The 25283-nt window shown below is 53.0% G+C and overlaps 4 protein-coding genes across 4 annotated transcripts; all 4 read right to left on the bottom strand.

The window, feature by feature from the left end:
• Nucleotides 1–314: 314 nt before the first annotated feature.
• On the bottom strand, nucleotides 315–2774 carry BBA_09506 (fungal specific transcription factor; the record flags this gene model as incomplete). The annotated part of the gene is made up of 1 exon (XM_008604603.1): nucleotides 315–2774. The coding sequence occupies one exon, from the start codon at nucleotides 2772–2774 to the stop codon at nucleotides 315–317; it is 2460 nt and encodes an 819-aa protein (XP_008602825.1).
• A 9724-nt stretch (nucleotides 2775–12498) lies between these two features.
• On the bottom strand, nucleotides 12499–16037 carry BBA_09505 (ubiquitin elongating factor core; the record flags this gene model as incomplete). The annotated part of the gene is made up of 5 exons (XM_008604602.1): nucleotides 12499–13380; nucleotides 13456–14865; nucleotides 14912–15125; nucleotides 15174–15913; nucleotides 15975–16037. The coding sequence occupies 5 exons, from the start codon at nucleotides 16035–16037 to the stop codon at nucleotides 12499–12501; spliced, it is 3309 nt and encodes a 1102-aa protein (XP_008602824.1).
• A 937-nt stretch (nucleotides 16038–16974) lies between these two features.
• Nucleotides 16975–18639, bottom strand: BBA_09504 (TRAF-type zinc finger protein; the record flags this gene model as incomplete). The annotated part of the gene is made up of 1 exon (XM_008604601.1): nucleotides 16975–18639. The coding sequence occupies one exon, from the start codon at nucleotides 18637–18639 to the stop codon at nucleotides 16975–16977; it is 1665 nt and encodes a 554-aa protein (XP_008602823.1).
• Nucleotides 18640–19830: 1191 nt separating this feature from the next.
• BBA_09503 (WD domain protein) lies at nucleotides 19831–25057 on the bottom strand (the record flags this gene model as incomplete). The annotated part of the gene is made up of 5 exons (XM_008604600.1): nucleotides 19831–22146; nucleotides 22204–22298; nucleotides 22333–23834; nucleotides 23889–23955; nucleotides 24022–25057. The coding sequence occupies 5 exons, from the start codon at nucleotides 25055–25057 to the stop codon at nucleotides 19831–19833; spliced, it is 5016 nt and encodes a 1671-aa protein (XP_008602822.1).
• Nucleotides 25058–25283: the final 226 nt, after the last annotated feature.

Below are 25283 nucleotides of genomic sequence, written 5' to 3'. Positions count from 1 at the left end.
AAAACAAAGATACGAGGGGTGGTGGTGTGCCTGCCGCCATGATTTGCCTGCCGCCATGATCCTAGAGATCCAAATGCAATAGGGTATATCCATACTGCTGATAATGTCCGTCCGGATATAATGTTCACCAGTAACCAAAAACATGCAACTTGGCATGCTCGCGTCAACGAAAGTAGGAAGAAAAGCTTGACATGGCGTATGCGAAACAGTGCGAAGCTTGGAAAATGTACAATAAATGACGAAAAGAAAAAGAGTCGCGTGGCAAGAATTGGCGATCGTATCATGCTATGCATGGGTCAGATCAAACATCATCGTTAAATAATATTCGCGATGCTCAAGCGGTCGTTGCCCCTCCTTGGCACATTAGGAGGCGGGCTCTTAGCCATGGGCCGGGCATAATTGGGTTCCGACGTGAGTCGGGGAGGCTCCGGGTGCTTGGTAATGTCCAACCCAGCCGATACTGGCGGTTCGCTCTTAATCTTTTGTGCCGGCAACGGTGTCCATCCGGCGTTGTGCGAGGTCAGAGACCTGACAGTGGACTCGAGGTGCTGCCATCCTCCCCATTCTCGCTGCTCCGAGTGTGTGAGCCCCGTGCGCTGCTCCAACTGGAATATAGAGCTGATCGGGGCTCCTGGAGGCTTTGGTGAGCTCGTCGCCATCGGCTCGGATCTCTCAACCATTGTCCAGACCCACGTCCTGGACGGAGCGGCTTGCGTGTCGGCGGACACATACACCAAGAGTTCCTCGTCTCTGGTAAGTGACAACAAAAGGGCAGAGTTGTCAGCCTGGATTCGAGATTGCGGTATTGAAGAAGAGCCGGTAGTGCGGGCAATGTGGCTCGCGTGTTCCGCGCGTTTCGAGGCCAAAATGTTGGCAAAGAACGACAAGTAACGCCCGCAAGGCGTCACCACATCACGGAGTGCTTCAATGGAGCCCAGCGCCCGCGTGCAAGTGATGGCCTGGTCGAATTGCCCTGCCATGAGCAGGAACAAAGTGCAGCGGAACAAATGCGTTGCTAGGAGCGCCGTTGCCCCCTCGGCAGGCGCATTGGTTCGAGCAATCAGCGAAGCCGTCTCCATGGCAATATGCGTGCAGCTCTCGACGGCTGCGAATCGTGCCTCTGGGCTGCAGCTAGGAGCGAGGTTGTGCCTGTGCAGCAACATTCGAACATGGAGTAGATAGGCCAGCGGCGGTAAAAAGTGCGGAGCTAGAGCGACGGTGCTCGACGGGTCGCAGGCCGGCGGAAATGTGTTCAGACACTTGCGAAAGTGGTTATCAAAGGCTGCGAGGTGCGCGGACGGGACTTTGGGGCTGTCAATCGCTTTCAAAACAGACGTGTACGAGCGCACAACATGAATAATAGCTAAAAGCGAGTGTGTCAATGGCTCAGCACCATTGGGTACATGCATCCCGTCGTCCCGCACGTAGTGGTCATCGACAGCAGCCGGCAAACGTGCATCGCAGTCGGCGTCGTTGATAAGACACGGATGGCCAAGCTCGGTCGAGAGCGTCCTGTCCAACACATACATTGCCCACCAGGTTCGACAACGCATTTCTCCCTCGATAATGGGGTAGTTTTCGGTGTCCGTGTAGAGACACAGATCCTGGCCGACGCGAATGGCATTGCCCAGCCAGTTCCATGCTGCGGACTTTAAGTTGATCTCGTCCAAGCAAATGGCGACAAGAATGTAGGTGCGGGCGTCGTCTAGCGTAAATGAATTGTTCCAGGGATCGATGAGGCTGCGAGCTGTATCGAGCAACTCAGCCACGCCTGTGGTTCTGGCAGGAGAATCGAGATTGAAGAGGGTTCCAGCGGCCAAGACGGCGAAGAACATTGAAAGCCAGGCAGCAGGCGCAGTTGCACGAGGGTTTCGGTACATGTCATCGACCATGGCGCGAAAGCTGGGCAGATGGATGATTGGAAACATTGTGTGAAGCGAGTTGTAGTACGTGTGCAAAAGCTGATCCGCCATGGCTCTTGGCGGAAGTTCGGGGATGGCGCACTCTCTGGGCGAATTCGACAAGTAGCGATGCATTTGAGGCTGCTTCCACACGCCCTTGGCCGCGCTGCGGAGGTTCGACCTAGCTCTGCCCAGCTCAGGCATTATTGGCCCACGTCGCTTGGGTCGCGGTTCGGGGTCGATGACGGGCATTTGATAGAGTGACGGATCGCCATTTTCGCCTTCCACATCCATGGAGACGTCTCGGTCCTGGAGCATACGCCGCAACTGTGTGTTGTCACGCTTGACTCGCTCAATTTGTTTCTCGAGATCTTGAACCTGCTTGATGGACGACATTCGTCGATTCGTTTCCTTGGTGAACTGACATTTGACGTTACGACTGGAACACTCCGAGCAGCTGGCAGTTTCGGTAGCGTCGCACTTGACCTTGCGCTCCCTGCAGGCATCGCAGCTTGGGTCTTTTCGTCGCTGGCGATATGCTCGCTTTTGTGCCTGGGCCCCGAGACCGCCTGAGAGAGACATGCCGCTATGGTGGCCCATGGAATCGTTGGAGCCGATTGATTCGCGCCCCATCATGCCTGATGGCACTGGCGAATAAGGCGGGAAACCATGGTTGACAGAGGGTAGCGACGGCATGCCGCCGAGATGCGGAGAATGCGCTGACAGATGAGGTTGCCCCGCGCCGTGGCGTAATACGCCAGTATACTGAGAATGCGGTCGAGGAGACGTGGCAGACGAGACAGACGAGGAATCGTACGATCGCGTCGAGAGATTCGGCGAGCGCGGGTATGAGCTGTGAGCCGTCTCAGCCATGGCGAAGGAGGCCACGAGTGACGTTTTGGATGGCGGGGGAGTGTAAGGGGAAAGTGAGTGACAACTGATGCGAGCTGTGAGATGGATGCGAGAGACGGGTAGTCTGGAGGCTGACGACGCGGGGAAGGGAAAAAAAAAAGCGTTATGCGATCGCTGTCGCTATTGCCGTTAGAGCGGCCGAGTCGGCGGCGACGGTGTGTCGAGTCCTGGCCGTCAAGGAAAAAAGGCAGCACGGGCTACGTATGGCTGAACGGGATTGGCTGTCGCAGAGCGAGCACAAAGGAATGCGAGGCAGAGACAAGTTTTGTGTGCCTGTCTTGGGCCCAAAAAGCGACAAGCCGTACTACAGAGACACAGAGCAAAAGAACCGCGGGAAGCAGCGGTCGGTCTTGCAACGCGCAGGTCAGGTATCAGTAGCTGTTGCCAGACTGATGATCCGGCAGTTTTGTACCAAGAATGGCAGGTTCGAGGTGACGTTGTGGCTCGGGCCGTGTTAAGCTCCAGCAAGCTGCAGGTTTGGGTGCTGCTGAGGTAAACGTGGCCGACAGGAGCCAGTATCGGTCCAGGCGGGAGTTGATGAGGATCGGGGTTGAAACGCCTGCATACAGAGTTGTAAAGGAAGTAAAAAGACAAAAAAAGGTGGTGTGACGGACGGATGGTGCAAAGGCAAGCGTCGACATCGGCCCCTCCACGTACATACATGGTAGAACGTAGACTCGGTACGGTGGCCCGTTTGCCTCACGGAAAGCGGGAGCTCCGTGGAAGGTTTCGGGGTGATCGGCTGGGGGCCCTTCTTTTGGCTCGTCTAGTTAGAATCGGAAATATTATTATCTCAGTGCTCCGTGACTGGGCCGGGGAGGGGTGTGGGTGTGTGGCTTGCAACAGAGTCGCGCGCGCGCCAGCGGCCACTATTTCTGGCAACTAGCGTGAAAATGCAATAATAAATGGAAGAAAGGGAAGTGCACAACAAGTTAGAAACACAGCAGGCCAGCAGGCCAGCACCGCAACAGCATGCCGGTGTGCGTGTGGAGGTGGCCAAGCAACCAGCCAGCCTACCAACTACCCAGTAGAAAACCTGACTGGCGCGTGAGGCGGGCAGCGTTGAGATCAGCTCAAGCCCGCTAACATGTTTCGAGTTTGAGGCGGTGGCCCCCCAGTGCTCCCCCAGAGAGACAACGCCCACCCCTGTTCTCGGCTCAATGGCGCTCTTCATTTAGGGTATCTGCTTGTCGGTACGTTGTATCGTCGCTAGCCCCGGGGGTGCATGGGAGTATGGGAGTATGGGTGTGGGTGTGTCCTGGGCCGTCGGCAACAGCACAAACCACGAGCTAACACAAGTGTTCCGACAGCCCCAGTGCCATGTCAGCTTCTGCATCCACGGCAGTGCACGTATTTGTGGTTTTGTGCTGTCGCAATGTCCGGCGCCATCATGTCAGGTGTGTTGGCTCGCAACCTCGCCCTTTTGCCGTAATAGCACTCAAGTGCGTGTATGTGGTACTGAGTACGGAGTATGAACGCCCAAATTGAAGCCCCTGGTTCCGATTCACTGCTGCTATTATTAAATACAACGTCAGCTTTGCCAACGATCCGCGGAGCGACATGTACCTGATCCCGTGCCACAAGGCAGCTGCCGGTGCATGTCTGGGCACGTTTCCCGCCCCTCCTGGTAATAATATAGCGGTGGGCCGTTGTCGAAGCGGAACTCTGCCGAGCAATCTCACGGGCTCTCAAAGCAGCGGCTCGTTTACCGAATAGTTGACTGTTTTCCATCGTCTGAATCCGTGAGAGCTGCACCGCTTTCGTAAGCATGGGTCGCCCACTGTCTCTGGCGTTGCCGTTATCATTTCTGGCGTTAAATACTGCAAACAAAGCGTGGCTATATTCGACGATTTTCAGGCCAAGCTTTTGCTTTGGCATGTGGCTCCAGGAGGCACGAGGCCCGACCTCTTCTGGATAAGATACGCGCAAGACAGAGACCCATTCGCTGATAGCTGGCAAACGCTGGTATGGCGCTTTAATTAACCTACTTCTAGGCCTTTGGTTATCCATCAAAGCTAGCCGGATTGTATGGTGGCTGTCGATCTGCACATGGCCCGAGTCTTGCGGCTGGGTGAGCGTCTGGCATACGACACCGCAGCTCACAAAGAAAATTCTTTTGGAGCTTGTGAGAAAAATCGAAAATCTCAGAGCAGGCTTGGCGGATGATTCTAGCCGCTGTGCTAGAATCTGTCCCTGAAAAATGACAGGTGTATCCGTAGGTGCGGTGAATACGCGTTTTTGACTTGGTTGATGGATAAAGGGATATGATTTGACAGCTTGAACGCTCTTATACGCGTTTTCCTCTTTATGCAATGAGGCTGCTCTGGGTCTTCCAGCAACCATAAGTCATACGATGTTCTAGTCTCGCTAGTTTTGATTTGGAGCATTGTCACAGCAGCAGCTAAGAATTCCACTTGTTGTGGTGGACAGGCTGGCTGAGGCTGCTGTGGCTTGCGATGGCGTTGTCTGCCAAGTTTCGTAGACATCAGCAGCATGTACTAGTGGCACTCCGCATGGGTGTCGATGATACGGCAGCATCCGGAGACCTTGTCAAGTTTTAGTTGCTCCCAAGATTTTTGTTTGGCGGGTACTTAGGCCGCGAACCGAATGAGCCGCTCGCTTCACAAAGCCCGAACATGATCATTGCCAGGGTTTGCTGAAGAATCATATGAAGTTGTTATGAAATTTCGAGAAGGGTCTTTGTAAATGACCTACGCAGTAGATTGTTGCGCGATTTACTGAATGGCGAACAAGATTGAGAACAATAAATGCACCTAAGCTGGAGTGGTGCAGAATGTTGGGCGTCAAAAAGTCGCGGACGAGTTGAATTATGAGCTGCAGCCCGATGCTGCTTGGTCTTTGTTACTGCTAGACTCCAGTGTTTTCCCGATAAATTTTCATTTTAGCGGTAGAATGCCGAACACACCGGAAACGCGTGCCAGAAGCAGACGAGCAGTTGATTCTGATAGTAGGTACGAAGTGACTTGATCACTGACAGAGACATGCGTCAGGTAAGACATAGCGCCGGCGATTCGGATGCTCGCCGGCAGGCAGATAGGCAGGCTCGGTAGGGTCCGTTTGATGGATGCAAGCGAGTACTTGGCGCATGGACAGAGTGAGTACGGGATTAGGGGAACAAGGATGGCCGGAGAGTTTGTCGCGAAAGGTGTGGGTAAAGAATTTGAGGTTACTGGTAGCGCTGTGGTGGTGCTGGTGGCTCTGATTAGCTAGACACGAGGCTTAAGCGGACGGGTCCTTGATTTAAGCAGACGGGATAGACAAGCCGGCCACGCCTGTTGGCAAGCATGACGCCAGGCGACCCCGACATCATACATCGTTCGAAGAGCTGATGGGGTTGCTGATGCTGATGATGGGTGCTAATTGATGGCGTGGCGGCGACCAAGGACGATGGAGGAGTGCCAGCGTACGTACGTAACCACGCCACGTACCACCTGGCAGAGGGTGTATTAGCAAACACAGCAGAAGACGAAGGTTAACAAGTCAGGGCAAGGTCGGTGTGATACGACGAGCACCTGAAGGCGGCAAGCGGACAGTTTGTCGGAATTGGTGGGTGGCAAGTGGCACATGGAAGCAAGGAGCGGAATGCAAGTCGCAGTTCATGTGGGATGCGAGAGCATGGAGATGAGGACGGAGATGGAGATGGGAGTCGAACAAACAGACGACAGAAGTGGGTGTAGGAGTGGATAGCTGTGGGTGAGAGGTGAAACTCTTAGCCGGCTGGTTGGTTGACTTCTGGCCGGCGGCCTCTCGAATGACGGGGGTTTTGAAAAGAGGCAGAGCTAAAATGACTGCTCAGACCGGGGGAGTCCAAATGAATGGGGCTAATTTGGCTTGGCTTGGTACCTAATCGAGGAGCTGACACGCGGCATTGTCAATTTACAGTATAATTCTTCCTTGCAGTGGGCTTTCTGATGCCCCTCAGTGGTTTCCAGTGGGCGGGGTGCCCAACGAGGTCCGCTGAACCGGACAATTGCCGCCAAATCCTCTGTATCTCGGGGGGCGGCTTAAAGCCTGCAGATTTCCACAGCACCCCCGGTAACTCCCCGAAAGCCCCTGTAGTATCCTCTAAAATCAAGCAATCACCTTCCCGGTTGGGCCTGTGCCGTTTCTGAGCTGAGAATAGCAATGAATCCTTGAAAGACGTGTTGCAGGCTAATTACTCCGAAACTACCTATCCGTTGCTAAATAGAGAGCTTTTGCCGTGTCTTGTTTCTTCCACGGCCATGGTTCCTGTTTGTAGGTGGAAAGTCTCCCGTACGCTCATGGAGATATTCACACAAAATCCATCGTAGCAGCAAAAAAAATTACTCACCCTTGGAAAGGGACAATGCAGGCCAAGTTTCACGGCCCGAGACCTCGCTGAATCTTCACGCATGCCTACTCTGTTAGTGCCGGCTAACTACTGTTGCAGCGTATACTGTTGATTACCTAGCGGTGTCGCCCCAGCCCTTCAGCACGTTTAACACACTTGCCCTTTGTATTTGACCCGTTACCAGGCCGCTAAACTCGCTGGAAGCCCACCTACCAAGCTGCGCATATAGGTACCTACACCATTGGCTTTCCTACTTGGCAGGCAGCATCACCTCATTCCTCCCTCGCCAAGCCCGCTTTCTCCTCCCACAATCCCTCGATACTTCCATCATTTGCTCCATGATGCCATCCAACACTAGCCACCACACATCTCCACCACTTCTAGCATTAGCTCGCTTCTCTCTGCCTCCCAGCCCGCTGCATCATCAAAAGCATGGCCATCTGCCAGCAGCCGTGCAGTTTGATAAACCAAGTCTAGGTCTGATGCATGCGGTACGATGCAAACATGGCCTCAACTCGCATGGGCCATCAACGACACAATGGTCCCCTAATCTACGGAGTACATGTGCTTTCATTAATCATGAGGACGCTCTCGGGCCCGAGCCGGCTTGATCAGTTGATAGTCGGTCGATTAGAAATCAATTCATTGGTTACGTTTTGTGCCAGCAACTCTCGAGCCCTTGTCCCAGTCGAAACCAAATCCACTGCACCCACCAATGCTCGCCGCTTGACCGCTTATCCGACACAAATCTTGTTCGCTCTACTTCGTACTCCGTACTCTGGACTCCGAGCAGCACGCACACGACATGGGAACGTGTGCACCACCATCGCAGCAAGCCTTGTCCGCGGCAGGCTCGGACGGACGGTATACCAGATCAAGCCCGTCATCTGGCCCAAGCTTGACTGCGCTCTGTGCGCCCACAGCTTCCAGAACTTCTAGGCCACCCTTCTAAATAACCTTCCACGCAGTGCGCTGTACGGGGTTCGGGAACCGTTTTTTGGCCCCTTGGCTTGGCTTGTGAAGCATTGGGCGTTATTTGCTGGTGTCCACCCACTGTCCACCACTGGACCCGTCGATTCCTTTCTCAAAATCAATAACGTAGCATTTACGGAGCTTTGAACCCTTGTACACATGTACAATCGGCTCCCAGGACCTTGCGGAGAACGGCCCCTGAAAACACCTAATTAGGACCAGACCCTAATAGTACTGGTGGAGTTTCCACTACCGATGAGCCGGTGTCGTGCTCTTGCAGATCCCGCACGACGGCCGAGTGTGAGCAAGCTAATCCGTGCTGGTTCATTTGGAGTCATATGCCATGCTCGTGGAGTTGTGGCCAGTCTCGTTCCTTGTACCAGACTAACTGCGGCAGAGAAACGCCGTAAAAGGCTGATAGTCCGTGGACCGGCTCCAGCCTCCTGGTGCAGCAGATCGATGCGACGGAGAGGGACCATTTCCTAGTCATCCTTGCAAGCAAAGCAGTAGTTACTGTGCTGCCATCAGCGCTTCAGCGCTCCGATTGCCCTGCCAAAGCTGCCCGCACGCATGATGTGCAGCTTGCTGCAACGTTATTCGCACAAAGCAGGCGCGATCAACCCGGCTACCGACTAGCCCATTCTTCTGCCAGTAACTAATCCCCACGGCCCTTTTACGGCTCATTTCAGTCGCTCGCGTTCTACGCGACACACCTGTCCTACTGGTACACAGGACTGATTGAATCAGGCTTCGTTCCACTGCGAGCCTAGGCTGCACGCACCTGGCCGCGTTTTCTAAAAACTCTGTCCCGCAGACGTCCCGCAGACGTAGCAAGCGCCCGTGGCCTTGTGAAGAGTCTAATTACGAATATGCACTCAAAGGAACAACATTCTCTCGGCCGCCTTGCCGAGTGGATCGAGCAGTTGCGTGCACATCGGGGCATACCAGCTTCTTTCCCAGTGCCTGCCGCAAAATCAATTTGATGGGACGCGAAACAACAAGTGCCGATGGATATCACAGGACTTACTCGCATGGTTTCTCCCTTTTCTCTACTGCCAAGTCATGGATATACTGATGCGGATCTTTCGCGACCGATGGATGCGATGAGATATATGCCGCTGACTCGCACCGCCGGTATGACCGCCTCCCACAAATAACAGCTTACAAAACTGCTTCAGCAGCTTGTCGCTCATTGATTGCAGAATCACACGGCAAACTTATGGATCCTTTATTAAAGTGGCGACTTAATTTTTCTGACGAGAGCTCCTCTTGCGCACGCACGATGATCCAGTGTTGCCTGCCGGGGCATGGTGATCACTGCAGTTCTCGTTATCAAGACGTGATGTCAATCGTACCCGTTGCGGTGAAGCCAAGAGGTCGGCAGTTTTGACCAAGTTTATTAATAAGTGACATGCGCTAAAAAGACAAAACGTCTTCGCAGTGAGCCAACGATGCAACTCAGTGGTGACCCCCGAGAGAGTGCGCTGCAACGTCTATTGCATTGAAACTTGACGACTCGGTTACCTGCCCTGCCAGTGGCCTCAGCCCTCCCAGTGATCACTTGAAACAATGATAAGGCTCGTCATTATTCTCAAACAACATTTCAATGCACTGGGATAATTTGGCTGCTTCTCGACAGGTCACTGACTGCCCAGCGCCATTCGAATATACCAGTTACTAGGAGGCGCCAGGGCAAGCCACAATGGCAAGCCGAATGAACTCTCTCGTGTATCCTGTAACACATTTTCGGGGGCTTCCACAATATGGCGCCAGACAACGAACACGGACTTGCAACCCAGAATCCAGATTCAGACCTAAGATTCGATGCAACAGATCTCTTTCTGGAACTGATCCCACTGGCTAGTCACGGTTTTGAGCCCAAGGACAACGGCCGCGGTATTGCGTCAATCTGCGACAACATGTTTAATAGAACAAGCCATTGTTTGATACGATGGCTTGCAAGCCAATAGAGGGTCACCAATGAAGACAATGCAACATTGCCACAGCAAAGCAGCGGGCAATCACAAACTAGTTACGGCGCCGGCTCGGCAAAATGCAGGCTGCCTGGCTATTCCGCCAGTCCGCCCGCTTTGCTTCATGACTCCCCGGGGTCAGATTGCGTTTGCTGGCGTGCTAGACTTTGATCCCCGCCCCGAAAAGGGTCCGCAACAAGCGTAGGTGAATGATTTGCGCATTCCGGGGTTCGTGGCTGCGAGTGGTCATGCCCATGCCGGATCCCTGGTCTTGGCAGCAACCCTGTGCGTTGGCGCTGGGAGCTAATCATGACTCTCACCCGCAGCTGGGGCCATTCAGAAGCCTTTTGCATAAACTGTCAACCGTCAAGGGAGGGAAGGTGGTGTGGATGGTGATTTAGCTCACAGGCAGGCTCAATATTACGGCGACTGGCGTCGGCGCCATGCCGTCGAAATAAGGCCACAGACGTCGATGGCAACGGCAGCATCACCTATTTGAGTTGCCAAGCACAACTGCTGAACTTCCTCGGCTCCACCACGACTAATGGGCAAGGTGCCATGTATAATGGCGTGTTGTTGAACGTTGTTGTGTGGAGGGCATCAATAAGGTTGGACCGCTCTTGTCGTTTCGGCCGAGCTTCCGGACTCGCCCATGCTGGGTGCCCTGGCAGTATCTGTACCAAGAAGCCGGGCCGAGAAACGGGAGACATTATAAGCCACTGGGTCCGTTTGAGAGTTTACCAGGGTGAGGGGTAATTTTACGTTCCCTTTTCGGCACACATTCACCTTCGGCAGGCACTTGGGGCGGCTTGACAATGCACGGCTCGGCGATTTCCGAGGCCTGCAATCTTATGCTTTTGGATAAACGTTCATACGCGAGGAGCAATCTGTGGACTCGCAGCGTACTTTCCATGCTTGGCGCAAGTCATGCGTCGGCTTCAGAGGCTGAGAGGGTGCTACATACTCGACTAATATCCCACAGCGCCACAGGAGAATCAAATGAAGATGACCCTGCTAAATCCTTGCCGGATACTTTTCATGTCGCCCCACCCAAGTACACCACCTCGGGCGGCCTGACCTGGACTTGGCCCGGCAGCTCGACGACCGAGAGGCTGAGATGGGGTGCGCGAACCACTTGCCACACTAGGGAAGATTGAACGAGTAAGGACCAAGATGTATGTCATTTTTACGGGTAAGCACTTGTACGCGCCTTGGAGAGAATACCAAGTCTTGGCCTGGTTTTTCATGCCCCTCTTTCGTGCGCACTAACATAGCTATTATGGTCGAGCAGCAATCGCAGATGGGGAGATCCGGAGGCAAAGGCTGTGTGACTCGCACGACAAAGCAGGCGACGGCAGGCCTGACTCTACTCGGCTCTGACTAGCCACGTTACTAGGGCTGCAACGCTGCGACTCCGAGCCCAAATGTGATGATTTCGCAACGGGAAAGCTTTCTTTTTTTGGTCTTTTTGCCAAGGCCGGAGACATTTCTCCCGTCCGTTTCTCCTTTGTCAGAGAGGTTCCGGCTGCCGCCTGCCTGCCGGAGTTGCAAGAAGTCTTCGTTTTGGGGGGTGGTCGTCCTCGGGCGAGGGCATCTGCCGCCAGCCTCTCCCGGCCGGGCAGAGGGCGCCAGGCGCCAGACGGCGGCGAGCCGCCTACATGCGGTGTCGCTTCCTTCGTGTTACAGGGGGAACATGCCACAAGAAAGAAAGAATAGGGTTGCCGCAAGACGCAAACAGGACAACTCTTTTCATGTTTGGGCCCAAGTTGCCGGCACGATGAGGCGAGGGTCAAGGGCAAATGCACGCACCACATCCGGAACCGCCCGAGATCTTATTCACCTTTCGTCGTCCCTGTTATTGTTTCCCCGCGTGAGGGCATGATTACGTGCGTACGTGCATGCGTGCATGCGTGCGCGCCTGTGTGTGCGTTTTCAGGTGTGGCTGCTTTCTCGGCCTTGATCCGACACTAATAAACTCGCTTGCTTTGCGTCATCATGTGCCTACCCTCCTATTCAAGGGCAGATCGCACGCACATTGCAAAACGCTTGTGCTCTCCTGATCGGTTTCGTTTGACCTGCGAAATGTTGAACAAGACGGGAAGTTAAAGCTGTAGATCCCAATGCCACAGGTTACAGCTATACCATGCCGCGACGAATATCTTCAATCGGTGAAGAGAGAATGAAAGAGCATACACCAAGGTGCTATTGTTTCATCCAGTCTTTTGGTAATGCCTCAGAGTTCTATCATTTGCATCGCAGCAGGTAAATGGATAATGCACAATACCAACCAGCCCCGACTAGAAACATGAAATAAACTCTCTCTCTTCTTCCTCTGTTTCCTACAATGCAAAATAATCAAGAATAGTAAACGACCTTTCTCTGCGCATCAACACCCCCCTTCTTCGCCTTAGTCCTCGGTAGTATCCATTGCTTCTGCTTCCGCCGCGGCCACGGCCAGCTTATTCCTCGCCTCTTGCATCTTTTCCTCGCGCCACTGCTCAATCTTGGCCTTGAGGTCCGGTTGCGGCACCGCGTCGTCCACAGTCATGGGCTGCCGCGTGAACGGATCTTTCGGGTCGCTGAGGAGGTGCTGAACAATGGTGGATCGGTCGACAATGTGCTTGGAGGGAAGGAGGACCGGGTCGCGCATGAGGTCGCCCATGATGGGGTCCTCAAACTCCGGGGGCACGTCGCCGAGATCGAGTTCCGCCTGGTCGAGGGTCGCCTTGGCAACTTTGAAGCGCGCCTTGAGCTGCTCCCAACGCACCATGTCCGCGGGGTCCTTTTGCTTTCTCGAGGAGAGGATGGTGGTGACGCGGTCGAGCACCTCAATCTTGAAGGAGCGGCCATCGGCGGCGACGGCTTCGACAAAGACGTCCGAGCCGTCGAGGTTGAGGTAAATTTCAACTAGGTCCGAGAGGAGCTGAATAGGGCGAAAGTGGTACTTTTCGCGGTTCTCCACGTTGAGCTCGGCGGCGGCCCGTTTACCCGCGAGCGTCTCAAGGTTGTAGTTGAGCATGCTGGCGAGGCGCGACACAATCTCGGGCATGGTAAAGGCGTCACTGAGGGCGTTTGTGAAGAGCTTCATCATCTCGAGCGTCTCGTTGGCGAGCTGCATGTACGAGGTTGCCTGGTTGCCCAGCGTCTGGAGCTCCTCCTGCTTCTTCTGCCCATCCTCGGCAGAGAGAGTCGGGTCCTTGAGCTCAATCTCCAGGGCGCGCATCTTGGGGAACTTGGACAGCGCCTCGTCGAGGACATATGTGGCATCGTTGAGCAGCATGTTGACAAACTGCACAAAGAACCCGCGATTGACCCTGCGCACTTGTTAGTAAGGATTCAGTAGCAAGTGTATCTGCGGCGCTACTTGCTTGCTTTCTCGTGTCAGCTGCTGCTTGTATACGTCATTGGGCCAGACACATTTGATGACCTGAAAGATTTCGTAACGAATGTTAAACTTGTCGTAAAAAGCATTATTACCCGTCGACTCGCATTCAATGTAAAACTTCATCAGCGCATGGAGGAGGTACTCATTGGCAAATGGCAACGACATGAGCTGATCGCCGAGGACACCCCTTTTCAAGTGCAAAAAGTTCCATGTCCCGTAGAATAGCAGTGAAACCAGTGATGACTTGAGATATGGGTTCTTGATCCATTCGGATGAGCGCAGAAATGTGATGCACAAGGCAGGCATCTCTTCGCCCACGGCACTCGGGAGAATGGTAGGTAGCCACTTGAAGACAAACTTGAAGTTGTCAACAATATTTTGCAGAGTGTACTCTGGCAGGCAAGCGAATGCTTCCTGATTCTGATCTTGCAGCGGAAGCTTGATCATCTCGCTCTCTCTGCCGGGTTTGTAATCTTGGCCAGTGGCGATGCGTAGTAGCCACACCGCAACGTAGCGCATGAAGCGGAGCGATGTGCTCTGCATGCGATCATCGAGCAAAACACCCTCAATGGCATGTCTCATGCCAATTGATTTCTCAAGAACGTCGACGTGACGCTTCACCGTCTCTTCAAATGCGCTCAATTGTTGCGGGTTATTGGCAAACTTTTCACGTTCGGCTTCCATGGCCTGTATGCGCGACTCGACGTATTTGATGTCTCTGTCCAAGTTCTTGAGCTGGGAGTTTAGGGCCTCACTGCCATAGTGATGGGCCGCCAGAGTGAGGAAGAAGGCTTCAGAGATGAAATTGGACTCGCCCTCTTCTTTCTTCTCATAGTACTTGTCGGCCGTGGCTTGGTCGGCATTAATCTTTGTCTCGTCTTTGATATCAACCCGAGGTTTGCGTCGCAGATATTTGATGTCGATCTTGTCCACCTTGCTAAAGTCGTTATCCATAAAGGGCTCGCAAAATTGATCCATGATTGTGGCAATGTTGAGCATGAAGCCGTTGGAAGCAACTTCTCGCGGATCGACCTGTATAGCTCTGCGCTTGTGATTTGTGTTCATTATGTATGCGAACCAGTCCAGCATTCGACTTCTCGTGTCCCGGCCTGCTCTTATGAAGGCGCTGGAAATCGTAAAGAGGTCGGTTTGGTGGGTTCGCAATACCATGCGGAGAGCATCTTGCGCATTCTTTATACGGCCCTTGTCGATCGATCGGGCGCCTGGAAAGTACGAATTGATAACTTCGGGCTGTAGAGGTGAAAGGCGAAAGAAGGGGCCGAGCAAGGTGTGCTTTTCGATGCCGGCGGCGGACTGAGGCATATTGAAGGTGGCATGTTTGGAGAGGTTGGTGATAAGGATCGGAAATCGGGTGTATAGGAGAAGAGCCTTGGCCGTTAGCGGAGCGTTGCAAAGATGGACGTATATAACATACCTCAACATGGGGTTTGTAGTTGTCATTCATAGAGATGAGTGCGAGCTGGCTGCTTATGCGAACCATGGCGTCGTTGAAGATATCTGGAATAGCGTCATCCTCGTCGAATCGCTTGATTGCTTCTTGAATGAATTCCAAACAGATGCCGTTTTCGTCTGTGGGACCACGGAGCAGCTGCGGCGCAATGGTGTCATGATTAGGGTTCGCCGCGCGTCTATCAACTAGTTAATGCTGGACATTGCCAGTACATCGCTTGACTGACCCATAGAGATCCGGCAATGTGATGGCAAACAGACAGTTGCTCATGCAAAGTCTCTTGGCCTCCTCGTGCACCTGCTGTCTCGTCGAGGAGCTCGTCTTCTGGGCAGCCTGCTTGACTGCACGCTTCCAGCACGGCAGCAGATAGCTCATGAGAGGTTTGTCATCGGGCCAATTGGTGCAGGCCTCGATGATGGCCTGGTCGAGTGTGGCCGTAGAAAGGCGCATGGGCTCGCCGGTCTCGTTGAGCTCCTCGTTGAGGTTGGGCAAAAAAGTGAGGCGGACGCCGGTCGGGGTGCTCATGTGGTGGGGGTCGACGGAGAGGCGAAAGATGTTAGTGAGGATGCGGTTCTCGTACTGCTCGTCCGTTTCGGCTGCCTGGGACGGCGCCGTCTGCTTGCGCGGTGGTGCGGCAGCATTGCTTGCTGCAGAACCGCCGTCAATCTCTTGTAAGCTTCTCTTGCGCGGCGAGGCGGGTGAGGTGGCTCTACCTGGCGAGCCGGTGACCGGGCTCTTGGCGTCGCTCTGCTTGCTGAGCCCGAGCTGCGTAAACGGGTTAGGTCCAGAGCGCGCTGGGGCGGCGGCGGCGGGTGTGATGTTTATTTTCCTCTTGGGAGCGGCGGAGGCTGATGACGAATCTGCTGTCGTGGGCTTGGGCGAGGCTTGGCCGCCGGGACTGCTGCTGCCGCTGTCGTCTTGCGGCGGCTTGGGCGCGCCGAGCTTGGCGAGCCGTCGTGCTCGGATCTGTGTGAAAAGAAGACATGTCAGTGCATGGAAATGCCAGGTGATAAGAATGGTGGCGTACCTGATCCATCTTCTCCTTGTCGGGAGCTTCGTTGCCGCCGTAGGGCTGGTCGTTGGGATCCATGCTGACCAAAAGGAAAACGAAAGGACGGGCGCGTTGACGAGCGGCGGCAGCGAAGGACGCAGACAAGAAGAACCAATGACGAAGGTAACGGAGGATGGAAATGAAGGAAGTCCAGGAGGAGTAGGGACAAAAGGGCAGACTGCTAAGCTGCCGACTGATGAAGATAAAAGAAGTGAGATTTGAGTTGTTCGCCGCCCAGATTCAGGCCGGTGCCGCTTGTGACGTGCTGATCAGTGAAGGTGGGATATAGTGGAGCTTTGGCTGGCGGTGGGTTATTCAGTAACTACCTAGGTAGTTGACCTTCTGCTGCCTGCAATCTGCTGCTTGAGCGGTGATGGAAAATTGTGTTGTGAATTTGGAAAGTTTCATGAAGATCTCGAATTTTCGTAATATTTTGTTGATGAACTGTCCCTGTCGCTCTTTGCCGTTGTCGGAAGATGGCTGAACCGCGCGACACAAGACGAAATGGAAACGCACAGAAACAATAAGACGGCGCCAAACAACTACGGTGTATGGCAAAGCGCACGCACAAGAATGATTCAAAGTGCCTGTTTCGTGATGATTGGACAACGCTTCGATAAGTACAACAAGAAAAATAAAAGATCGATTTAATCCGCATCCTATTTAAGCCTGTACCACCCATCCGCCGTGACTGCCGTCTTCTCCGCTGCGGACCGAGACTGGAGCGGACTTTACAATTGAGCCTAGCAGCAGCTGATGTAGAGTAATCATTACGAGATTGGCACATGATAACGAATAACTCAAAAAGATGACTTTACTGGTGATTTGGAGAGCAACTAAAGGGCGGATATATTCGTAGAGCCCGTGTCACTCCTGCAAGAACTATCACTGGCCATTTTGTCTTTCATTTACAGACGCTGGCTTTTAGAAGCTAAATGTGCTCGCTCGCGTCCCAAGATTATCATATACAACACCGTTACAATCGCGGTACATCCGCGTCCATGCCTGACGATCGCCTTCTCTCTTGTAGCATCGGGATGCCCTCTCCTGCGCTGTTCCTGCGAATGCCTGCCGCCGTGGCTGCTGCCGCGCCTGTATTGTTGGCAGCTCGGATGCGACCCTCCTCGCGGCTCCGATTCAGCAGCCAGTTGACGTGCATGCGAATCATGTTGATGTTGTTCCGCAATTCCGTCACCTCCTCGCGGATCGGCATCACTTGGTTCAGGGTCCACATGCTCTGCCGAGCCTCGAGGTGGGTGAGGTTTTGGTGGACTTCTTCAAAGCCAGCGTCGAGATCCTGCATCGTCCGACTGTCGCTGATGGCGGATTCGCCGGCGCCGGAGGTGGCCCCGCTAAGACCGCCAGCGCTACCGCCGCCGAAGCGACGGCTGAGCGACATTTCCTCCAGCTTTCGCGTCGTTTCGTCCTGGCGGGTTTGTAAGTCGCGGAGCTGGCTGCTGAGGTCGCCGTACGATTGAATGACGTCCCGCTGCGAACGGATAATGATGCCCGAAGGCGTTTCTGGATGAAACGCGCAACATAGTGTGTGAGTGCTCATCTGGCCGCGCATTATGCGGGCCGGACAGCCCAGATTTTGATACGAGCACCCGACTTCGATTCCGTCGCATTCCAGATGACGATGAGCATCCATCTGTGACCGCACAACCAGGTCCCAGCAAGCTTCACATCTCGTTTTACTCTTGGCGCAGGATAATAAGTGTAGTTCGGAATCAACCTCTTCGATCCTTTCCAGGCACGCGGCGCAAGTTGTCTCTTTGTGGTGGCACAAGTCGTCGGTGGGTTTCGATGATAGCTTCTTGGTGCAGTCTTTATCAGGACAATAGTAATCTCGGTACCGACATTCGCTAGTAGCATGCTTCTCAATCATTTCTCGGCGCAGCTCCTTTGTACATGCTCTATTGGTGTACGGGCACTTTACCACCAGCGCATTAAGCTGCGTGCGAATGAGGCGGGCGGCGCTGAAGCAGTCTGCCCAAAACAGTGGCTCTCTGTCAATGGGGCAGGCTGTTCCGGACGGACTCGAGGCTATGCTTCGCCGAATGCACCTGTAGCAAAATGTGTGGTCGCACGGTGTCGTGACGGGATCGACAAGCGGGTCGTGGCAGATGGGGCACAGCAGGCTGGCATCGGGCTCGGTGACATACGTCAACGAATACATGTCAAAGATGCACTGCCCGCCGTAGCGCTTTGGTATGTCGAGAGACGACTTGTGCGGCGGCAGCAGCGGCCCCGAGCGGCGATCCGTATTCATCGTCGAAGCGCTGCCGCCGACGCCCGCAGCCCCGCCAGCCAGCGACCCGGACGTGCGGCGACGCAAACCCCTCAGCGCGGCCCCTTGCCGCATGCGACCGTGAATCTCGGGCGTGATGTAAAAGGCCTCGGGGGACGGTGGACGGACGAGGCTGGTGACGAGGTCGGGCGTGGCCGAGGCGCGGCGCAGGTTGCGGCGGGCAAAGCGGCGGGCCTCGGCAGGCGTCATGCGCAGGCCGTCGTCGCTCGAGTCGGAGCCGTAGTTGGGGGATAGAGATACGCTGGTGCTGACAGAGGAGCGCAAGATTGGCACGTCGGGGGCCGTGGCGTTGCTCTCGCGCCGGGTCGGCGGCGGTGTGGTGCTGGCCATGGTTGTGACGTTTGCTGGTGATGATGGTTCACGATGCGGGCGGTGTGAAGGCGGCGTCGCTCGCGGAGACGAGCCCGTACATGTGAGGATGGGATCGATACGATGGCGTATAGTATGAAAGTTGGTTGGGTATGTTTGGTGGTGTTGACAGGAACGCCGCTTGGACGGGAATAACAGATGGAAGGATGAGGAATGTCGTGATGGAGACTTGTCAGATGTGCAGGCATTTAGTTGGTACCTAGTTACAGGCGATCCTGAGCCTGAAGCGGACAGCCGCGGGAGACCCGCTTACTTGGCGGGGGACAAAACAGGCCACTTGTACGCTGCTGTGAGAAAGACTATTGTAATTTTAAAGGGATGAGAACCTAGTGTTGAGAAATATATGACGAGTATCAAAATTAATTGCTCTTGACAATTTTTTTTTTGGCAGGAACCTAATAAATCATGTACTGGTATCTTGGTATATCCAACTATTTATATTCATGGCTGTTGATACGCGTACGCTCGGCCTATTCTTTCTGCCAACCAAGTCTTCCTGGCTTTCGATTGGCTATAACCACACGAGACCCACCTTTCTGTCCCATTTCAACAAGTTGCCCCAGCCTCGGGCTTCAATCAAGCATCACGACTTCAAGAGACAACTTTTTGTGCCATGAGCCAACATTTGATCTCTCTCGAGAGTCGTAGCTACTATATGGCTTTTTTTGACTCGTCACACATCGACCGCCTCCGTGTAAGAGCTTAAATGCGCCATACCGGCACTCACCACCTTCACAGGACGCCGACGCCACGCTGAGACCAGACATGGTAAATGTCTGCCGCTCTGGTACTGGCCAATCATGTGCATCAAGATACGACAGAATTTCAATCCTGGAGCGTTGTATCCTTTCTTTGACTTGGTCGAGACTTCTGATTCTCGCTCCTTACCAAGTTCGTGGTCGCAATAAAAGGCGACTGACTACAAATAATAGGATTCATTGCTCACGGAGTACATGCCACACCGGCAAGGCCATTATATGACGTTGCTTTTCGATAACGATCATGACTTATACCAACCAGATACTACGCAACCAGGAATAAAACACGCTCAGTGCTGTGCTAGAATTTTAAATGTTGTCTTTGCTATTTAATTCGAGGCATAAACCCTTCATCCTGATACAAATCTGTCCACAGACTATTGTAGTCCTCCAATTATCCCGTATACATTGAAAAAAAGTTGTCGTAATCGTGCTCACCCTGTTGTTGTATAATTCCTAGCCCTTTCGGATCACATTCTTCATAATAGTCCGTCATTTCCACATCGACATTATTCGGCAGCTCCCCCAACCAAGGGACATCGGCAAACTCGTACGGCACTTCAATGTTGGCATGGTTCACGATGAGCACATGATTTCCATCAATAGCACTGCTATACGCACAGTACTGCGTGGGCAGCCGCATCCATTTCCTGCCGTTCCAGGTAATCCAGCTCCCGTTTGAGGAAATCCCCCACCCGATTCGCCGAAAGACCATGGTCCGGGGGGGTTCTGGTGTTGCGGCTCGCGAGCGGCCACTCTCCCAGCCACTATGATCCGGCAACAACGCCTGCTCCAGCCCTGACTCATCATGGCCCAGAGCTTGAGCTGCGCTGCTTGCAATACAGTATGCTACTTTGCCGCTATTGGTGAGAATGACTGGTTGTATGCGGTCAAAGGTAGCGCCGGAAAACGGACGCCGAGTTTCTGAATGTAGACACATTCCTCGCCTAATGTCCCAGAATTGGTGAAAATTATAACCTATCAAGAGGGCGAGGGTCGAGTCTGGCGATATTCGAACAGCCGTCACGCTTGCACGTATAGTCAGCAGTAACAAATCCCTAAGATAATCCCAGATATAGACCCGGGATTCATCAGTTAGGGCCAATATGCGTTCATCCGGCGAGAAAACAGCTTCGTGCGCGTCGAATCTTGACATTGGTGAATTTCCGAGGATTTTGAAGCTCGAAACCTCCAGCGCAACAAGACGAACCATACCCTTGCCATCGGCAATTACCAAAACGAGGCACGCGTCCGACGCAAAATCTGCGGACCGGATATAGTATCCCTCGTCAGCAAAATAGCGATTCCGCAGGGAGCGATTCCTTTTTCCTGTCCTCTCCCAGAGGGAGAGCTGCCTGCTAGTACTTGTAGTAAAGTAATCACCCGTAGAAGAAAAGGCAATCATTTCCGCCAGACCCCTATTCTCGACCAAGCTCGGTGGTCCTGGTCTTGCGCTCACGATGCGTGCCCAATTCGGGTCTATGGACGCCAGCAGGGTACCATTGGGAGAATTTTGGAAGTATTCTGGGAGTCCGTCGCTAAACCCCTCGTCTGTTGGGCAAGGGGAAAAATCCACGGTTCTCGGTTGATATTTTGGCAGTCTGTAAAAGAAAATGACCCCTGGCGCTATGTCGTCTGTTGTAGAGGACGCAAGCTGTGTTCCGCCATGAGCGATCGTCGTGATTGGACCTGGAGACGTCTTCTTTATGACTTGGGGGTTTTGGTCTTCATGTTTCCGTATTCTGATTTCATCTTCATACTCGATAATGAGATATTCTTCGGAGATTGTGTATGCATTATTTTCTTTCTGGAGAAATGCCAGCGGACCAACAGCGTCGGTCGAGTACACTTCCTGGCTCCCGGTCAACTCGGTCGTGATTGTCCATGCGGTCATGTTTGACGAAAGTACCAGATCATAGCTTGGAGCTCTCTTCTCTGTCGGTAGAAAAGTCATGCGGATCCGCTCACCTGATTCTATGTTCCAGTACATGAGGCAATCGTCAAAGTGGCCGGCCAAAAGCGAACAGTCAGGTGACACTGCTACTTCATGGGCGGCGTAGGGAAAAAATCTAATGCTGCCGACATGTTGGCCGCTTTCGATCGACCAAAAGTCGGCGGAATGATGTGAAGCAATCAGCACACAGGTGTTATTGTGAGTGAAGGATCTCGGTCGATGAAAGTAGTCGGCATCGTATTTCACTTTGAAGGACCGGACCTTGTTCTTGAAATTCTCGCTCCCGTTTTCAATGTTCCATATTTCAATCTCGTCAACCCCGTTGCGGAGCGCGAACAAATTAGAGTCGGAGGAGAAGACGACAGCAACAGGTGATTCACCATTACCTACGGGGTTGTCGATCGGGATCCAGAGAAACTGTTCGCCCAAGTAGGATAAGAACCAAACGGCATCACAGCTCATTGCGGCCAAGACTCTTTCGTTTGGTGAGAAGAGAAGTTTCAGTATTCCTCGAGCGGGCAGAGGCTTGACTGTGGTAGTCATGAACCCCAGGCTCCATTTATATTCGACGATGGGTTTTCCCTGGACCCATGTGTTATATTGATGCTCGAAAATCTTCCGGACGATGCTATTCCTTGGTGTGAAAATGAGCGCCGTGTATATTTGCAGCGGTGCTTCGTCTAAGCTCTCGCAATTCGCGGCCGCGAAGCGGTACACATCCTTCAATAACGCTTGGACCTCTACGGATTTCTTGTTCTATGGATGATGAAATGTTAGGTCATTTCTCGTGACATTAGGTGCGGGCCAACATACACGGCTGATGAGTCTTTGGAGCCGAAGAAACTCTCTTGCTGGATATGAATAGTCTCCAATCTCGGCCCAAGCTTTCAGCTCCAACCAGTGAATGGCTGCGAATAAACTCATAAACATAAATCTCATCACCGTCTTTTATTTCGACTTGTGCAGAAAGTGCATGTCTGTGGAAGTGACGGCAGGCGTAAGCTAGCTCCTCTGTAAAAAAGCCGTTCAAGTCCTCTGGACGAAAATTCCAGAAACAAGGATAGCCAAACGAGTCGAATCGGCAAAGTCTGAATGCCAGTGAAGTCTGAGGCCCATGGAGAATCGCTAAGCAGCGCCTCATCATGGTGTGATGAGCAACCTTCTCCTCAACCCGGATTGGCGAAAACTCCCCCTCGTTCGACAGAAAGTAATCTATAAACGAGCGATGCAAAACCTTAACGTGATTTTCTTCTTTGTTCGTCGAGTCTCTAGGGCTGATTACTTCAATCACAGATTGGAGGCTCCTCAAACGATGCTCGAGTTTTTCGACGTCGAGGCCCGAAAGACGCGCAAGGGTTGGTACAGAGACAGGGCCGCGCAAAACACATATTGCGCCGAGAACTTGCTGGCATTCACGAATCTGATTCTTCCTGGAATATTCACTCATGTATGTCTTGGGAATTTGACGATCGAGCACCGGCTTGTAGATCGACTCGAACGCGTTACCGCCCATTGTTTTGCGTTTTAGAAGGCCACTGAGCTGCAAGTCAGGACGACTCATAGAATCATCCTCTTCAAGCGACCTGCACATGGTTGCAGCGGATATGAAGAGCCGATCGGACATCTTGAGCAGCCTATCGACATCCTCCCGGCTCGGCCAGCTCGGTCCCAGTTGTTTGTGTAATTGGTCCACTGAATTATTGTAACTCTCGCGAACCTCCTCCAGCCTATGCTTCAGGTATATCCGAAGATCGTGGTCAATGGTAGATCTTTGCACTTCATGAAGAGCCATCGTCGCATACTCGTCTGTCAATGGCTTGTATAAGTTGAGCACAGGAAGGTCCGGACGGCTCGTAAAAAAGAGCTTGACCCTTGGAAGCTCTGCCCTTTGAAAGGCAGAGACGAGGGAAAAGAAGGTCTTCAAGTCTGTGTCATCGCATTCATCAACTGCATCGATGACAATGGCAATGTTTTTGTCGAGCTGGACTTTGGCCAGCGGCTCCAACACAAGAAGCTGGAATTGCTGTTTGGCCTCTGTGTGAGCAATGCGCTCATTTCTGTTCACCGTGTCGACAATGCTCGCGCGGGCAGCAGAAAAGCGGCCTGCTAAATCTGCGGCAATAGTACTGGAAAACAGTTTTGCCGTACCACGCCTCATATTATTTCTTTTAAAGAAGAAAGAAGCGCCTAGTTGACCGCGCGCTCGCAGGTCTGTGGCGAAGCTCCGGGATATTGTAGATTTGCCCGTGCCCGTCATGCCTTTCAGGCAAAAGGTGCGCGGACGCTCCTTCTCTAGCCATTCTAATAGCTGCTTGAAAATATCTTTACGGGTTTCCGGGAGGCAGTGGGCGCTCTTGCTTTCCTCCCAAGAGTCATACCGTGCTTCGTCAGAGATGGGCAGGCGTGAGAGGACATCGAGTTCGGCGGCGGTAGCTACAGTCTCGCTGAGACAAGGTGTCAATCAGTGTAGACATGGAGTGGTGACATTTTTCTCTTACCACGACTGTTCTATTCTCCCGTTTTGAGCTTCAAGCTTCTTCACAGATTCAAACATGGGATCAAACACTGGGGACAAGTGGTTAGGAGCGAGTTCAATATCGACGTGTCTAGTATACTAGCAGCAATTCTTACGCAAGGCTAATTCTTTGGATCGAATCTTCTTGACCTGGATTGGGGGGTCCAAATTGCAGATAAGTATCCTTGCATATGCAGCCGCTGTCGCAGCGGCATACGGCTGCCAAACATCGTTTTTGTGACTGTCTGCATAATCACAAATACCGCGTATTACCAGGCACGGAAGCTGTGAAACAATGGCAGCGGCTTCCATCTCATAGCAAATGCAGTCTTGCATTGTTGTCCTTGCAATAGTATCCCTCTGCTCGGCATCTTTGACCAGTGAATTGCCTGACAGGATCACGCCGTAGTGGATCGCGGGAAGTGTTGACTTGCGTTTTGGTCGAGGAATCTCCTGCGAGGGATCACAACCACTGCAGTCGGGATCTTCGGTCCTGTGAACATAATCTGCCTTGAAAAGTCGATCATGTGCCGCGCCTTGATGTTGGGATTCCTCTTTCATGCTCGGCTCTCTCTCAATCATCTCGTTTATGAGTGCTTGCATCTGACCAGAAAGCTTGTCTGGTTTTGACTCGAGAAACTGGACGACAGAGAGTAAATCATGTGGAGGTAGGTTGATAGATCCAGTTCTCTCCCACCCATTTTTGGGCAGCATTTTGCCAAAGTCATATTGGAGAACACCGGAGGAAGTACCACCTGGACGACCAATCACAACATCACCCAAGCGAATATCCCGTTTTTTGTCGATGTACACTTTGTCCTCCAGTACTGTCGTTCTAGGTATTGCCCCAGCAATGCCAACCAAGACTCCAAATTTGATGTGCGGCAGCGAAGATCTGAAGCAAGCTATGGTCGTCGCCGCATTGTTCTGTCCGCAAAAGCCGGCGGGAAGGAAAGCAATGAGGATGTTGTGGTTGTCAATGCGTCCCCAGACATATTTATTCCCGTCAGCCTTGTTTTTTTCAAAGTCGGTCGGTGGGTCGTGTTCCTCATCGAGCATCGCTCTTGCAGCAGTAAGCTCGACTATGATAGCTGCTATCCAGACTATGCTGTACAGCTCACAACTGCCCAATCGTCTTCTTTGGTCATTCATGTTGGTCAAGACCGATTCAATAGATCGAGGTTACATATGGAAGGATGCTGGAAAGGCTACACAAGGAAAGATGCTGGAATGGTTACACAAATCGCGCAAGACGACTTGGGAGCATCGGGGTGAGGGGTAAGATAAGCCGAGGGTGATGGGCAGTCTATTTGGGTACGCGTGACTCAACAATGCATGAGCATGCAGTGAAATTAGGTCGTATGAGGAGGCTGCATGC

Source organism: Beauveria bassiana (genome assembly GCF_000280675.1).
Source record: "Beauveria bassiana ARSEF 2860 unplaced genomic scaffold BBA_S00056, whole genome shotgun sequence".
Classification (NCBI taxonomy): domain Eukaryota; kingdom Fungi; phylum Ascomycota; class Sordariomycetes; order Hypocreales; family Cordycipitaceae; genus Beauveria; species Beauveria bassiana.
Note: the sequence above shows the minus strand (reverse complement) of the source record. Positions and strands in the feature narration are given on the sequence as shown.